At 40.4% G+C, this 16,347-nt stretch overlaps 1 protein-coding gene across 1 annotated transcript in view; it reads right to left on the reverse strand.

Annotated features, from left to right (window-relative positions):
* Window positions 1–16,347, reverse strand: part of LOC137321773 (trifunctional enzyme subunit alpha, mitochondrial-like) — a 67,668-nt gene that overhangs the window by 12,540 nt on the left and 38,781 nt on the right. Inside the window, exons 11-15 of the mRNA XM_067984433.1 lie at window positions 15,976–16,085; window positions 11,992–12,126; window positions 11,404–11,575; window positions 10,388–10,474; window positions 8,150–8,290 (exon numbers count right to left, since the gene is read on the reverse strand). Of these exons, the coding sequence (XP_067840534.1) occupies window positions 8,150–8,290; window positions 10,388–10,474; window positions 11,404–11,575; window positions 11,992–12,126; window positions 15,976–16,085 (645 nt within the window). The remainder of the gene's footprint in view (window positions 1–8,149; window positions 8,291–10,387; window positions 10,475–11,403; window positions 11,576–11,991; window positions 12,127–15,975; window positions 16,086–16,347) is intronic.

The raw sequence follows: 16,347 nt of genomic DNA on the forward strand, positions 1-16,347 counted from the left end.
CATGCAGCTTGACTAGCCAATCCAAGCAACATTTGCACCTCAAACAGACTGTTGTTCAGTGAAGCCTGGGAACGTCACACACAACTACCATTTTTGACAGAGAATAGCCATGTAGTGTAAGGGGACAAAAATACAAATGAAGTATTGCTGAACTGAATTAGAAGGCAAACAAAAGCACCTTCCACCCTAGCGCATAAACTATTAATGTGCCAAAGGTGACTACACAACCGCTACATTTATTGACAGACCAAAAGGCATGGTATTCATGTTGACACACCACTGCACATAGTACATTAGCAGTTCAAGTGTAGTTCATTGTGTAATGTAAACATGTAGGGGTATAATCATCCAAGACCATTAACATTACAACAGAAACACACATGGAATGCAACACATTGCCCACTTACAGCCAGGAGCATGAGTCCAGAAGGCTATGTTGCCTACACGGTGCCAGGGTTAAGGACATCTCCTCCGAGAAGAACTTGGAGTGGGAGGGGGAGGATCCAGTTGTCGTGGTCCACGTAGGTACCACTGACATAGATAGGACTAAGAAAAAGGTTCTGCTGAGAGAGTTTGAGCAGCTAGGGACTAAATTAAAAAGCAGAACAACAAAAGTTAAGTTAACTGAGCCACGAGCAAATTGGCATAGGGTCAATAGGATCAGGGAGATGAATGTGTGGCTCAAAGATTGGTGTGGGAGAAGCAGATTTCGATTCGTGGGACACTGGCACCAGTACTGGGGAAAGAGAGCGCTGTTCCGTTGGGACGGACTACACCTGAACCATGCTGGGACTAGAGTTATAGTGAATCAAATAACTGGGGAGGTAGATGGGGATTTAAACTAAATTGGGGGGTGGGGAGGTGGGAGGGCCCTGGTGGAGAGAAATCTAGAATGCTAAAGAGAAAAGACAAAGAAGCAATGCAGGAAAGTGATTGGGGTAAGGAGAACCAGATTGTGTCAGGAAGGGAGAGAGCGTACAAACAAATTCCCTGGACTCAGGAGAGGTCCCGGCAGATTGGAAAACTGCTAATGTAACACCGTTATTTAAAAAGGGTAGTAGGGAGAAGGCTGGAAATTATAGGCCAGTTAGCTTAACATCTGTGGTGGGTAAAATTTTGGAGTCTATTATTAAGGAGACAGTAACGGAACATTTAGATAAGCATAATTTAATAGGACAAAGTCAGCATGGCTTTATGAAGGGGAAGTCATGTCTGACAAATTTGCTTGAGTTCTTCGAGGATATAACGTATAGGGTGGATAAAGGGGAACTAGTGGACATAGTGTATTTAGACTTCCAGAAGGCATTCGACAAGGTGCCACATAAAAGATTATTACTTAAGATAAAAAATCACGGGATTGGGGGTAATATTCTGGCATGGGTGGAGGATTGGTTATCGAACAGGAAGCAGAGAGTTGGGATAAATGGTTCATTTTCGGACTGGCAACCAGTAACCAGTGGTGTTCCACAGGGGTCGGTGCTGGGTCCCCAACTCTTTACAATCTATATTAACGATTTGGAGGAGGGGACCGAGTGCAACATATCAAAATTTGCAGATGATACAAAGATGGGAGGGAAAGTAGAGAGTGAGGAGGACATAAAAAACCTGCAAGGGGATATAGACAGGCTGGGTGAGTGGGCGGAGATTTGGCAGATGCAATATAATATTGGAAAATGTGAGGTTATGCACTTTGGCAGGAAAAATCAGAGAGCAAGTTATTTTCTTAATGGCGAGAGACTGGAAAGTACTGCAGTACAAAGGGATCTGGGGGTCCTAGTGCAAGAAAATCAAAAAGTTGGTATGCAGGTGCAGCAGGTGATCAAGAAAGCCAACGGAATGTTGGCTTTTATTGCTAGGGGGATAGAATATAAAAACAAGGAGGTATTGCTGCAGTTATATAAGGTATTGGTGAGACCGCACCTGGAATACTGCATACAGTTTTGGTCTCCATACTTAAGAAAAGACATACTTGCTCTCGAGGCAGTACAAAGAAGGTTCACTCGGTTAATCCCGGGGATGAGGGGGCGGACATATGAGGAGAGGTTGAGTAGATTGGGACTCTACTCATTGGAGTTCAGAAGAATGAGAGGCGATCTTATTGAAACATATAAGATTGTGAAGGGTCTTGATCGGGTGGATGCAGTAAGGATGTTCCCAAAGATGGGTGAAACTAGAACTAGGGGGCATAATCTTAGAATAAGGGGCTGCTCTTTCAAAACTGAGATGAGGAGAAACTTCTTCACTCAGAGGGTGGTAGGTCTGTGGAATTTGCTGCCCCAGGAAGCTGTGGAAGCTACATCATTAGATAAATTTAAAACAGAAATAGACAGTTTCCTAGAAGTAAAGGGAATTAGGGGTTATGGGGAGCGGGCAGGAAATTGGACATGAAGCTGAGTTCGGATCGGTCAATGCCCTGTGGGTGGCGGAGAGGGCCCAGGGGCTATGTGGCCGGGTCCTGCTCCGACTTCTTGTGTTCTTTAGATTTGTGGTTGGGATCAGATCAGCCATGATCTTATTGAATGGCGGAGCAGGCTCGAGGGGCCGATTGGCCTACTCCTGCTCCAATTTCTTATGTTCTTAACAAATAGTATCCTGGTAAGAAAAAACGGTAATAAGACAAATAGGGCCCATTGTATAAAAAATTGTTAAGATGTCTAAAAATGTTACAAAGACAAATCAAAAGGCACTGTATCTGAATGCACAAAGCAGTCGTAATAAGGTAGACGAATTAACAGCGCAAATAGATGTAAACGGATATGATATAATAGCAATTATAGAGACATGGTCGCAGAGTGACCAAGGCTGGGAGCTGAATATCCAAGGGTAATCGATATTTAGGAAGGACAGGCAAAAAGGAAAAGGAGGTGGGGTGGCGTTGTTAGTAAAGGATGAAATCAGAGCAATAGTGAGAAAGGATCTGAAAATCAAGATGGAGAATCAGTCTGAGTGGAGTTAAGAAGCACCAAGGGGCAGAAAACTCTGGTGGGAGTTGTCGATAGGCCTCCAAACAGTAGTGGTAATGTAGGGGGATCAAACAGGAAATTATAGAAGCACGTAACAAGAGTACTACAGTAATCATGGGTGACATTAATCTGCATATCGACTGGCCAAACCAAATTAGCAATAATACTGTGGAGGATGAATTCCTGGAGTGTGTACGAGATGGTTTTTTAGACCAGTACATTGAGGAGCCAACCAGGGAACAGGCTATCCTAGATTGGGTATTGTGCAATGAGAAGGGGTTAATTAATAATCTTGTTGTGCGGGGTCCTCTAGGGAAGAGTGACCATAACATTATAGAATTCTTCATTAAGATGGAAAGTGAAGTAGTCCAATCCGAAACTAGGGTCCTAAATCTAAACAAAGGAAACTATGAAGGTATGAGGAGCGAGTTGGCTACGATAGATTGGGAAGCTTCATTAAAAGGCATGACGGTGGATAGGCAATGGCTAACATTGAAGGAACGAATGCATGAATTGCAACAATTATACATTCCTTTCTGTTCCAATAACACAAAAGGAAATGCGGCCCAACCATGGCTAACAAAAGAAATTAAGGCTGGTATTAGACCCAAAGAGGAGACATATAAAGTTGCCAGAAAAAGTAGCAAGCCTGAGGATTGGGAGCAGTTTAGAATTCAGCAAAAAAGGACCAAGAGATTGTTTAAGAGGGGCAAAATAGAGTATGAGAGTAAACTTGCAAGGAACATGAAAGTAGACAATAAAAGCTTTTACAAGTATATAAAAAGAAAAATATTAGTAAAGAAAAAGATTAGTAAAGACAAATGTAGGTCCTTTACAGTCAGAAATGGGAGAATTTATAATGGGAGACAAGGAAATGGCAGAGCAATTAAACAAATACTTTGGTTCTGTCTTCATGGAAGAGGACACAAATAACTTCCCAGAAATGCTAAGGAACCAAGGGACCAGTGAGAAGGAGGAATTAAAGGAAATTAGTATTAGTAAAAAAAAGTGCTAGAGAAAGCCGATAAATCCCCAGGACCTGATAATCTGCATCCCAGAGTACTAAAAGAGGTAGCCATGGAAATAGTGGATGCATTAGTTGTCATCTTCCAAAATTCTATAGATTATGGAACAGTTCCTGCAGATTGGAGGGTGGCAAACGTAACCCCACTATTTAAAAAAGGGAGAGAGAAAACAGGAAACTATGGACCGGTTAGCCTAACGTCAATAGTCGGGAAAATGCTAGTGTCTATTATAAAGGATGTGATAACAGGACACTTAGAAAATATCAATGGGATTAGATAAAGTCAACATGGATTTATGAAAGGGAAATCATTTTTGACAAACCCACTGGCGTTTTTTGAGGATGTAACTGGTAGAATAGATAAGGGAGAACCAGTGGATGTGGTTTATTTGGATTTTCAGAAGGCCTTTGATAAAGTCCCACATAAGAGGTTGGTGTGCAAAATTAAAGCACATGGGATTGGGGGTAATATACTGGCATGGATTGAAAATTGGTTAACAGACAGGAAACAGAGAGCAGGAATAAATGGGTCTTTTTCAGGGTGGCAGGCAGTGACTAGTGGGGTACCGCAGGGATCAGTGCTGGGGGCCCCAACTATTCACAATATATATCAATGATTTGGATGAGGGAACCAATTGTAGTATTTCCAAGTTTGCTAACGACTCAAAACTAGGTGGGATTGTGAGTTGTGAGGAGGATGCAAAGAGGCTTCAAGGCAATTTAGACAAGTTGAGTGAGCGGGCAAATACATGGCAGATGCAGTATAATGTGGATAAATGTGAAGTTATCCACTTCAGAAGGAAAAACAGAAAGGCAGAGTATTATTTAAATGGTGATAGATTGGGGAATGTTGATGTACAAAGGGACCTGGGTGTCCTTGTACACCAGTCACAGAAAGCAAACATGCAGGTGCAGCAAGCAGTTAGGAATGCAAATGGTATGTTGGCCTTCATTGCAAGAGGATTCGAGTACAGGAGCAAGGATGTCATACTGCAGTTATACAGGGCCTTGGTGAGACTACACCTGGAGTATTGTATGCAGTTTTGGACCCCTTACCTAAGAAAGGATATATTTGCCATAGAGGGTGTGCAGCAAAGGTTCACCAGACTGATTCCTGTGATGGCAGGACTGTCGTATGGGGAGAGATTGGGTTGACTAGGCCTGTATTCACTCGAGTTTAGAAGAATGAGAGGGGATCTCATTGAAACATAAAATTCTGACGGGGCTAGACAGACTGGATGCAGGGAGGATGTTTCCCCTGGCTGAAGGGTCCAGAACGAGGGGTCGCAGTCTCAGGATACGGGGTAGGACATTTAGGACTGAGATGAGGAGAAATTTCTTCACTCAGAGGGTGGTGAACCTGTGGAATTCTCTACCACAGAAGGCTGTGGAGGCCAAGTCACTGAATATATTTAAGAAGGAGCTAGATAGATTTCTAGACATAAAAGGCATTAAGGGGTATGGGGAGAGAGCAGGAATATGGTATTGAGATAGAGGAGCAACCATCATCATATTGAATGGCAGAGCAGGCTTGAATGGCCTACTCCTGCTCCTACTTTCTATGTTTCTACATATAGTAAAGTGCAACTATTATCCAGATCATTCTGCAAACTACTTTAAGTTCACACAATGCTACCTTAAGTTTACACAACAAAGAATAATATAATATAGTTCATTTCGTCCAAAAAACTACACAGTTTTTACAAAGTTGAAAGAGTCAGGGTGTGAAACATACATACATTTCACCCTTAAGTAACCAAAACTACAACCCCCTTCCCAGATTACTTGGAGAATTGTTTCAGAATAGTTTAATTTCCAATTCCCTTTGACTATATTATACTCATTTGCTTTTCATAAAGTTATCAGGTAACCATATGTTGACAGAACCACAGATTGTGATTCTAGACATGCTTGAATTGATTAAGTGACAAGCCCCAAAGTAGATTAATAGACCAAACTTCACTACAGATTAGTAATTTAAGGGAATTTCTCCTCTCCATTAGGTTTTTGGAGTGCATTTTATAATTAATGTAAAAGTAAAACTGTTCAGTACTAACTACACTTTGAGTTACAAAAAAAATCTTTTTAATCCAAAGCCCTAGTAACATTTTTTTTAAAGAAATCAGCTCCATAATAGCACTCCTCAAAAGTTATGCTCAATATCACTATAAATTTACGCATCAGAAAATAGTTTAATATTGCAAGCTACAAGCACAAGCCATTAAAGGTTCATGCTGCTCTGTTTGTACTTAAAGAATGACTAGCAATACAACATAATACTGCAACATCTTGGACATGGATTAAACTGTTTCCAACTCAATATATTCTAAGATTCAGTAGTTATTTTTATAGATTCCTATTGGATCTAAAACCATCACTACTAAGTTACCCTAACCCTTCAGCAAGGATCATGTCAATGGAAACAAAGCTGGGGTGGAATGTGAGCTGTAAGGAGGATGCAAACAGGCTCCAATGTGATTTAGACAAGTTGGGTGAGTGGGCAAGAACATGGCAGATGCAGTATAACGTGGATAAATGTGAGGTTATCCACTTTGGTTGTAAAAACAGAAAGGCAGATTGTCTGAATGGTGATAGATTGGGAAAAGGGGAGGTGCAACGAGGCCTGGGTGTCCTTGTACACCAGTCGCTGAAAGCGAGCATTCAGGTGCAGCAAGCAGTTAGGAAGGCGAATGGTATGTTGGCCTTCATTGCAAGAGGATTTGAGTACAGGAGCAGGGATGTCTTACTGCAGTTATACAGGGCCTTGGTGGGACCACATCTGGAGTATTATGTGCAGTTTTGGTCTCCTTATCTGAGGAATTGTGTCCTTGCCATGGAGAGAGTGCAACAAAGATTTACCAGACTGATTCCTGGGATGGCAGGACTGACGAATGAGGAGAGATTGGGTCAACTAGGCCTATATTCACTCGAGTTTAGAAGAATGAGATGTGATCTCATCGAAACATATAAAATTCTAACAGGATGAGACAGACGAGATGCAGGGAGGATGTTCCCGATGGCTGGGGAATCCATAACCAGGGGTCACAGTCTCAGGATATGGGGTATGCCATTTCGAACCGAGATGAGGAGAAATTTCTTCACTCAGAGGGTGGTGAACTTGTGGAATTCTCTACCACAGAAGGCAGTGGAGGCCAAGTCATTAGATGTATTCAAGAAGGAGATAGATATATTTCTTAATGCTAAAGGGATCAAGGGATATGGGGAAAGAGCGGGAACAGGGTACTGAGTTAGATGATCAGCCATGATCATTTTGAATGGCGGAACAGGCCCGAAGGACCAAATGGCCTACTCTTCCTCCTATTGTCCATGTTTCTATGAAACTGAGATTGTGGAGTTTTACATCTTTACTTTACTAGCAGTTAGCCAATTCACAAAACATTTGCATGGTATTAGCAAAAGACCAAACATGGAGAAAAGTGAAATTTACTTTCTCCATGGGAGTTTACAGGATAGGGTACATAATTTTTTACCTAACCTTACAAATCCAGCTTCTCTCCCTCCCCTACCTAACAACTACTGCTTCACTTAGCTGTATACAAAGCTGAAGCATAGTGATTGCTTAACTATCATGAACAGAACTTATTAAAGCCTAACATTTAAAATGCTACCCACCTATTAAAATTAAGAGTGATGGTAGATGAATACCAGAAAAAAGTGCAATAGTTTGATGGTTGAGCAGAACAAAACCAGAGTGAGGAAAATGAAACCCATGGGGAAAAGGTAAATCTCCAAATGAGTTCTCTATCCATAATAATGGAACAGGGAAGAAACAAGACTAAGGAATAATAGGTTGTCTTATTTTCAAAATGGAGTATAACTTTTAAAAAAACATGAAATCGGTCAAGACACAGTGTTGCAATATTAAACCAGGAAAGCAGTGGTACATTGGGGTAAGGAAAGATGACTATTGGTGGTACATTCCAAGTAACAATTACCAATACTTGTGATGCATTTAAATAGAAAGAGCCTTTTGGGACTAAATTGTCCTAATAAAGTCCAAATTGACAGATTTATTCACATATATGGCATAATTTTATACTCTACACATTTGAGAATAAGATTACTGTACAGTTTAAGGTCATGAAAGCTGATGTTACAAATGTAGCACAGGTGAAATATAAAAAGGTTATGGGTAAATTACCTTTACTACAATGATGACTTTTCCCTGTTTAAGACCAACTGCTACAGCAGCCGCAGTTGTGTCTTTGGAGGTTTTATCTGTGGTGACGATTTCCAGTAACTGCATCCTGTCCACAGGTGAGAAATAGTGCATTCCAATTACCTAGACATCAGAATATAGAGGGGAAATATTCAGCAGCTCTTAACATTAAACCTGAAGGACTCATTAACCCTAAAATACAATAATTGTACCATTGGTTGATATTTTTCCAGAGGTCCATAAATATTGGAGAAGTATCAGAGGTTTGGCAAATGTAGTTCCAACATTCAAAAATAAGAGTAAGTATAAGGAAATGTAGCTTTCACACAAATTGGCAAGCCAGCCAGGAGACTGACACAATCGCCATTGGCATAATTGGTGTAAGTGCACTAGCACTGACGTGGACTGATATCACCTAGTCAGTTAAGGGAGGGAACCTTCGGGAAGTGTAGGACATTGCGAACTACCAGTAGTATAGTGACGGTTCATTAACACTTTAGTATCAGAAGTATCAATTGATGTTGAGAGAGCCCAAGTTAAGAAGTTTGAGAAATTATGTGTAACAGATTTAGTGTCGTTTTTGACTAGTCCTGAAGGGGACTCGTGTCAAAAGGCGACAGAATGGATACAAAGTCAAGTAACTGAGGGTAAGATTGTGTAGGAGGACGAGGAGACCACGGGAACTTATAGTATATTAGTTAAAATCTGTCAGATTTTTTGTGAGGTGGAGACTAATTGAGCCAAATGAGCAATTTCTGTGTTGTAACTTCAATGTAGGCAACAGTAAATGAGTATAATATGAAAAGCTCCACTGGTAGATGCTGAAAAGGAAAAGGATTTGGGAGTTATCACTGAAAGCATGTGGTCAGTGAAAGGCAACTAAGTCAAATCAGGTACTTGGGTGTATCTGAAGGGCACTGGACTACAAATCAGAATAAGTAACTCTGATTGTAAAGATCGATAGTGAGGCCATTTCTGGAGTATGCTATGCACTTTAGGTCACCCTACTTCCAAAATGAAAAAGCTGTGTTTGCCGTAGGGGACTAAGCTTTGAAGAAAGGCTCAAGTGATTAAACTTATTTTGGCTGGAGAAATATTGAAGGCAGTCATGATACGGGTGTTCAAAATAACAAAAGATATGGATGAGGACCAAACGAAAAGTACAACATTCACAAGCCACCTTTTAAAAGGAGCTGGATCAATTTCTGTTGAGGAAGATGATGGTTAGAGATAGAAGGACGTTAGAGCAGAAAAGGTTAAGAGGAAATTTGATAGACGTGTTCAAAATCATGAAGGATTTAGATAAAGTAAATAAAGAGAAACTATTCCTATTGGCTGAAGGGTCGAGAACCAGAGGATACAGATTTAAGGTGATTGGCAAAAGAACCAAAGGCGACATGAGGAAAATCTTTTTTTTTTAAAAACGCAGAGAGTAGTTATGATCTGGAATGCACTGCCTGAAATGGTGGTGGAAGCGGATTCAACTGTGGCTTTCGAAAAGGAATTGGATAAATACCTAAAAGGGAAAAAATTTGCAGGGCTACGGGGAAAGAGCAGGGGAATGGGACTAACTGGATTGTTCTTACAAAGAGCTGGCATGGGCTCAATGGGCCAAAAGGCCTCCTTCTGTGCTGTAACCATTCTATCATTCTAGATACCAGAACTGCCTGTTCTTCCCCCTCAAGGTGAGTTTGCAAAAGGAACTTGGTGTCAACGCTAAAACTCAAAAGGTGTGAAGTCAGTGATAGAATAATCACCGTGGGCTTCGGATGGAGCAGTTTTGATAAGCTTTCTTGTTCAGGATTTTATTCTGTTCTTATAAATCTCGTCAGAATATAATTGACAATTCAATCCTAATGCACATGCTGCTTTGCCAACACTTTAAAGGTGTACAATTAAGTTTTAATTCAGCACGTTTCACTTTCAGAAACCGTGAACTTACAGCTTTGCTCCTCTTCATTTGCAGTTTAACTTTCTCCCAAAAACTATACTTTTAGTTTAAAAAAAATGACAAAGGCAATTGCTCAAAAACCACTCCACAGGATTTCAAATGTTTAATGGGCTAATTTATCATAAAGCTAGTCTCAAACACTGCTAAATTCCCATTTATGTGAAAAGGGAATCCATAATCTTCAAATTTACAGTTATATTTTGCAATTTTTGGTGTCTTGAATTTAAATGTTTGTGTTGTTTACTAATATTTGCTGATTCACAACTTACCTTCTCTGGTCTCTTACTGACAGCAGCAATTTCAGAAATTGGAAGAGCTGATGTGTTACTAGCAAATATACAATGAGGAGCTACAACCTGTCAGAACAAAAATATATATTACAGTACTGCATAATTTTTATAAAAACTTAAGACATCAATAATCTACAAAAAACTGGTATTCAAAAAAAATACATGATATACAATCATGTTCATCTAAATTTGATTAAGTGTTTATAGGCAAGCATATTGAGAATACAAGGCAACTTCAGAGAGCAAGTCAATGTTCAACAGATGAGCAAGATGCATTGTAGACAGCAGTTTAAAAGAGATTCCGTAACTCTATTTGTACAAGTCTACTTCTCAACATGAGTTTTAATAAAGTTAAATTACTAGAAGATGATTACACACTCAACAAAAAAGCAGGGATTTTAACTCCCAAGTGGAAAGCAGGGAAGAGGCGTCAAACTTGGTTGCCGTGGGAGGCCCAGTCGATTTTAACAGCCGAAACAGGTGTAAAAAAGCAGCTGCTCCCCCACAGAGGGTTTTGCAGGTGGGAAGGGAGGGGTAAGCCCAGGCCAGCAGAGGCCTAAACATTCCTTCTGGGGCTGGAGAAGCACTCCTGCTCCTCCTGGCCACACAGAGATATGTTTAATAATTACTTTTTGGGGGCTCTGCTTCTGCTCTGGCAGTTTTACTGGTCACAGCATCCATGGCAGATGCATTGGCTATTAAAATTGTCTCAGGGTCCTTTCTGCGCGATAGGTCCCCAATTTGCATATATTTATGAAGTGTCGGCCTGAGTCAGAGTTAAAACAGCCGTGGAGGGGTATCTAAGCAGCAAAAAGTACCACTTTTAACTCCTGTTCCGCCTGGTTTTTGCAGAGCAGAGAGATTTAAACTCCACCCTAATTGGGTCAAAATTTAAATGGCAGAGCCCAATTCTAGAAAATACTTACTTAACCACTCTATATAATTGTGCAATTTACAAGATTTGATTTAATATGCTATGATTTTTTTAAACTTACAGCTTCAACTTCCTTCAGGACACTGTGTTTGATTTTCATATCTTCAAATACTGCTTCAATCACCATGTCTGCCTTTTCAAATCCTTCGTAGTCTAACTGACCAATCAGGTTTGACTGGATTCTATCGCGCTCAAATGATGTTAAAGTCTTCTTCTTTACCTTGTCATTCAGTCTGTTAGAATTCCAAAGAGACTGCCATTATTATAGTAAAACCATAAGCATCAGAGCGTACAATGATTAAAAACCATGCTACATCAGTCTTTTGAGGATTGCCGCATTTCTGCACCACTAAATGCATGAACACACTCGTTATTCAAAATAACGTTAAAAATATTCTGTGGTTCCAAATAATTCAACAAATCAGTGTTACAAACAGAATTACAGAAAATAGTTCTTGCAGATTGCATAAGTAGAATACGAGAAGCATCTAACAATATAGCATTCCATTATAGTAAACTGATCATTTAAATCTGTATAACACAAATATAGCTAAGCTAGTTTATTAACATGCACTATCTTGAGGAACTGCATATAGAAGACATTCAGTAAAAGCACAAAATAAAAGGTCATACTCAATTGTTTACATACCCTTTATAGATTTGTTGTTGACCCTTTTCAAGGCCCTCCAATGTAGTGTCCTTTAAGATAGTTAAAATGCCTTTGTCTATCGTGACCTGTGCAATACCAGCTCCCATTAGACCAGCACCCAAAACAGCAACTTTCCTGAAAAATGTAAAATTGCAATACAGCAAATAATGTACTAACAACACAAGATATTGAGATTGTGTATAAAAATAATCTTATATTTCTCTAGTCTGTGTAATGCACAATAAACTAATGGAGCACTTTCTGTACAAAAGTAACCATTCATCTCTTTTAAAAACAAGCATTATGCATCACTCATTAGAAAACAGCCTTGATTGGTTGCATATTTTTGGCCTTGTGGAGAGTTGCCAGTTTAGATCTCTACTTTCACTCCTAGATGGCTCTAATGTAGGTAAACTGGAGCTACTTCATCAAATTTAATGGTGGCGAATGCTCCAGACCAACCCAAGCAAAAAAAAACACTACCAGATGACTGCATCACAAACCAGCCATTATCTTCAGTAAATTATCTACAATAAAACAAGATGTGGAGATGCCGGTGATGGACTGGGGTTAACAATTGTAAACAATTTTACAACACCAAGTTATAGTCCAACGATTTTATTTTTAATCCCACAAGCTTTCGGGGGCTTTCCCCTTCCTCAGGCAGTGTGGAAAAGACACTTTTCCACACTGCCTGAGGAAGGGGAAAGCCCCCGAAAGCTTGTGGGATTAAAAATAAAATCGTTGGACTATAACTTGGTGTTGTAAAATTGTTTACAATAAAACAAGGTAGCTTCCGCTGGGTAGTGGAAATCAGCAGAATATTGATAGTTCCACTGAATTCAACTGCAATGGATTGCAGCAGTACAAAGATGAACTCTGTAACCTAATACGGGTGCAACACACACTTACAGTATATATTTATTTATTAACAGTATTCTGATCAAACTGGGAGCGCAGGTGACGATTCATATCAGTGCAACATTAAAAGTGATTCAAATTTCCTATGCGAGGTGGTGACCCATAAATCAACATGGAACACCCTGAAAACACAGGCGATTTGAATTGTTTGCCTATTTTAATGCACACTGCAGCTGAGAACTAAGATCCACGCTCTTCCTAAACTTTCCTATATTGACAAAATATTTTGTTTAAATTTGGATGGCACTTCAGAAATCAAAGATGTAATAGACAGTTTTCTAGAAGTAAAGGGAATTAGGGGTTATGGGGAGCGGGCAGGAAATTGGACATGAAGCTGAGTTCGGATCGGTCAATGCCCTGTGGGTGGCGGAGAGGGCCCAGGGGCTGTGTGGCCGGGTCCTGCTCCTACTTCTTGTGTTCTTTAGATTTGGGGTTGGGATCAGATCAGCCATGATCTTATTGAATGGCGGAGTAGGCTCGAGGGGCCGATTGGCCTACTCCTGCTCCAATTTCTTATGTTCTTATGTCTTATGTAAGAAAATGCCACTGGGTCACTTAGGATAAACAAAACCTAACCACCAGTGCTCTGAATTCTACAATGTTTTTTTTTACAGACAATCAGGTCCATAGATAATCAAGGTCACTTACTGTCAATGAAACAGAGGCACTAAGCATGAATAGAAAATTAAGAAATTCATATTGGTCAGTGTAAGGAGCTGTGAGAATGGTGACTTATGGAGAATTAGACCAGTTAAGTATTTGACCCTAATGAATAGCAACTGTGGAAATAGCACCTAGCCTCAATTAGAATATGCCACACAATGAGTTAAAAATAAATCCCCATCGCTTAAGCTATTCATCCTCCCTTTTCCCTTATCTTTGCAGGCCATGCACCAACTCTGACATAGCACAATGTGGAAAATAAATCTAGCACGTATGCAAGCACAGCCTACTAACAACTTATCTCCTGTATTTCCCTCCCTCAGTCTATGAAGAAGTACTTTCCCCAAGACCAGTTCGGTCATTAGTGACTCAGCTGTGTAAATGCAAAAGAGGAGGAGTGGAATCTTCAAGTACAAACCAATATTGGCCAGTGAGATTTGAGATACAGAAATATATTTTTTCAGACAAATTAGGATAAAACCATCAGGCCGTCAATTGCTAAAGACAACTGAAAGTAAACCATTGCTGGTAAGACTGGAACTAAGTCATACCTTGGTTGGGTGGGGTGGGGGGGGGGTATGGTAATATTGTATTGTTGCATTAAATCCACTTCAAAAGCTACATATAGAAAAGATTGGGCTGGAAATTGCTTAAAAAAAGACAAGAACTGTGAGCTCAACAGCGCTCACTGTTAGTGGCAAAATCAAGGAGCAAGTTCTGGCGTTCACACATACGCAGTGAAACGTGGAAATCCGGAACTTGCTCCTCCTGGTTCGCCAACGATATCACAGCTCCACATTAAAAGGGATATCGCCGGCTGCAATCAACAGAATCAACGGAACAACGCCAGCTTGCTCTTCTGCCCTGCTGGAAAGTAATTAATATCACCACGAAACAGGTATGCTTAAAAATACCAGGTCTAAAAAATGTTTTAACAGTAAGACTTAATGACTGCCAAACAATTAAAAATTAACTTCTAAAAATGTGGAGTCGCATTGCTCCTTGTATTAATAGGTTTTGGTCATTAAAAATGTTTTTTTTAAAAAAATCTTTCTAAAAAACTTTTTCCTTCTATCTCTTATTTAATTCGATTATTTCTAACCCTCTTTTCTCATTGTCTATAACTGTTTTTAAAATGATTTTAATGTTCTACCTTTCACTTCCTGGATTTCACGTTCCAGCTTGCAGTAACTGTTCGCAGTGTGTCAAAAATGCTGCGATCTGATTGTTCGAGGGGAGAGTGTAATCCTCTCGCTTCTCCCAGGGGTCCTCGCTTCCCTGAAGCTAACACCGGGCTCTTCTCCGCTTCCTATCAGAGGAAGTGCCCGCACTAAAGACCGCGGTAAGTTAGTTAGTGGGTTAGTATAAATCTATGGAGCGGCAAGTACTGTTGGTTCGCCGCTCGGAGCAATTTTTGGACCATTTTAAAAGCAAGCAACTAAAGAAACTATTCTCTAGCAGATTCATTCCTGGTTAAGCAAATAGGAATTGACTAGAACACCAAGCAGCTGACATGATCTAATATTTCTTTATAGAGCAGTGTAATTTGGCACTACTTTGATCGAGCTAATAATCCCATTTTTAAAAAAATACTTCTATAAGTTTTCAAAAACAGTGTTACCTTGCTGCATTTTTCAGACCATAATTGGAGTAGCAACTGAAATCAACTATCTTTAAAATTAAAAACCAAGATCTCAGGTTTGATCAACATTGCAGTGTTTCAACAGTGATACTACAAGACAAAAATCACATAGGAAAGGAAACATTTGAACATCCATGACCAGATTTAGAGAGAAGGCACCAGAAACCCATTTTATTTAAGAAATGTTTTTAAAAATTCGTTCATGGGATGTGGGCGTCAGTGACAAGGCCAGCATTTATTGCCCATCCCTAATTGCCCTCGAGAAGGTGGTGGTGAGCCGCCTTCTTGAACCGCTGAAGTCCGTGTGGTGAAGGTTCTCCCACAGTGCTGTTAGGAAGGGAGTACCAGGATTTTGACCCAGCGACGATGAAGGAACGGCGATATATTTCCAAGTCGGGAATGGTGTGTGACTTGGAGGGGAACGTGCAGGTGGTGTTGTTCCCATGTGCCTGCTGCCCTTGTCCTTCTAGGTGGTAGAGGTCGCGGGCTTGGGAGGTGCTTTCGAAGAAGCCTTGGCGAGTTGCTGCAGTGCATCCTGTGGATGGTACACACTGCAGCCACGGTGCGCCGGTGGTGAAGGGAGTGAATGTTCAGGGTGGTGGATGGGGTGCCAATCAAGCGGGCTGCATTGTCCTGGATGGTGTCGAGCTTCTTGAGTGTTATTGGAGCGGTACTCATCCAGGCAAGTGGAAAGTATTCCATCACACTCCTGACTTGTGCCTTGTAGATGGTGGAAAGGCTTTGGGGAGTGTACTTACTCAGTTTCCTTCTGTGGCTTTCCAAACTTGTTCTTCTTGCATGTTACTTGACCATGATAAAGTCCAGTCAGAGCTTTTGATTCATTTGTCATTGCCAATTCTCCAAATTTCTAGTCAAGAAAATGAAAAAGATTTCCCAGGGTCCAGAACAGAAATTCTTACCGATATTATCTGTTGCACGTTGCTGATCACTTCAGCAATATATATGAAGGCGGCATAATTAGTTGGAGAATAAAAAGTGACCAAATGGCTAGGTACCAACTTCTATAACATTACAAGTAAGAGGGTCAAGATGAATCAAAACGTTTTGTTACAAGCAAGCTACATAGCTACATGTCACCAATTATAAGGTTTCGTTCACTTGTAGCACAT

The sequence above is a fragment of the Heptranchias perlo genome, chromosome 5, assembly GCF_035084215.1.
Source record: "Heptranchias perlo isolate sHepPer1 chromosome 5, sHepPer1.hap1, whole genome shotgun sequence".
NCBI lineage: Eukaryota > Metazoa > Chordata > Chondrichthyes > Hexanchiformes > Hexanchidae > Heptranchias > Heptranchias perlo.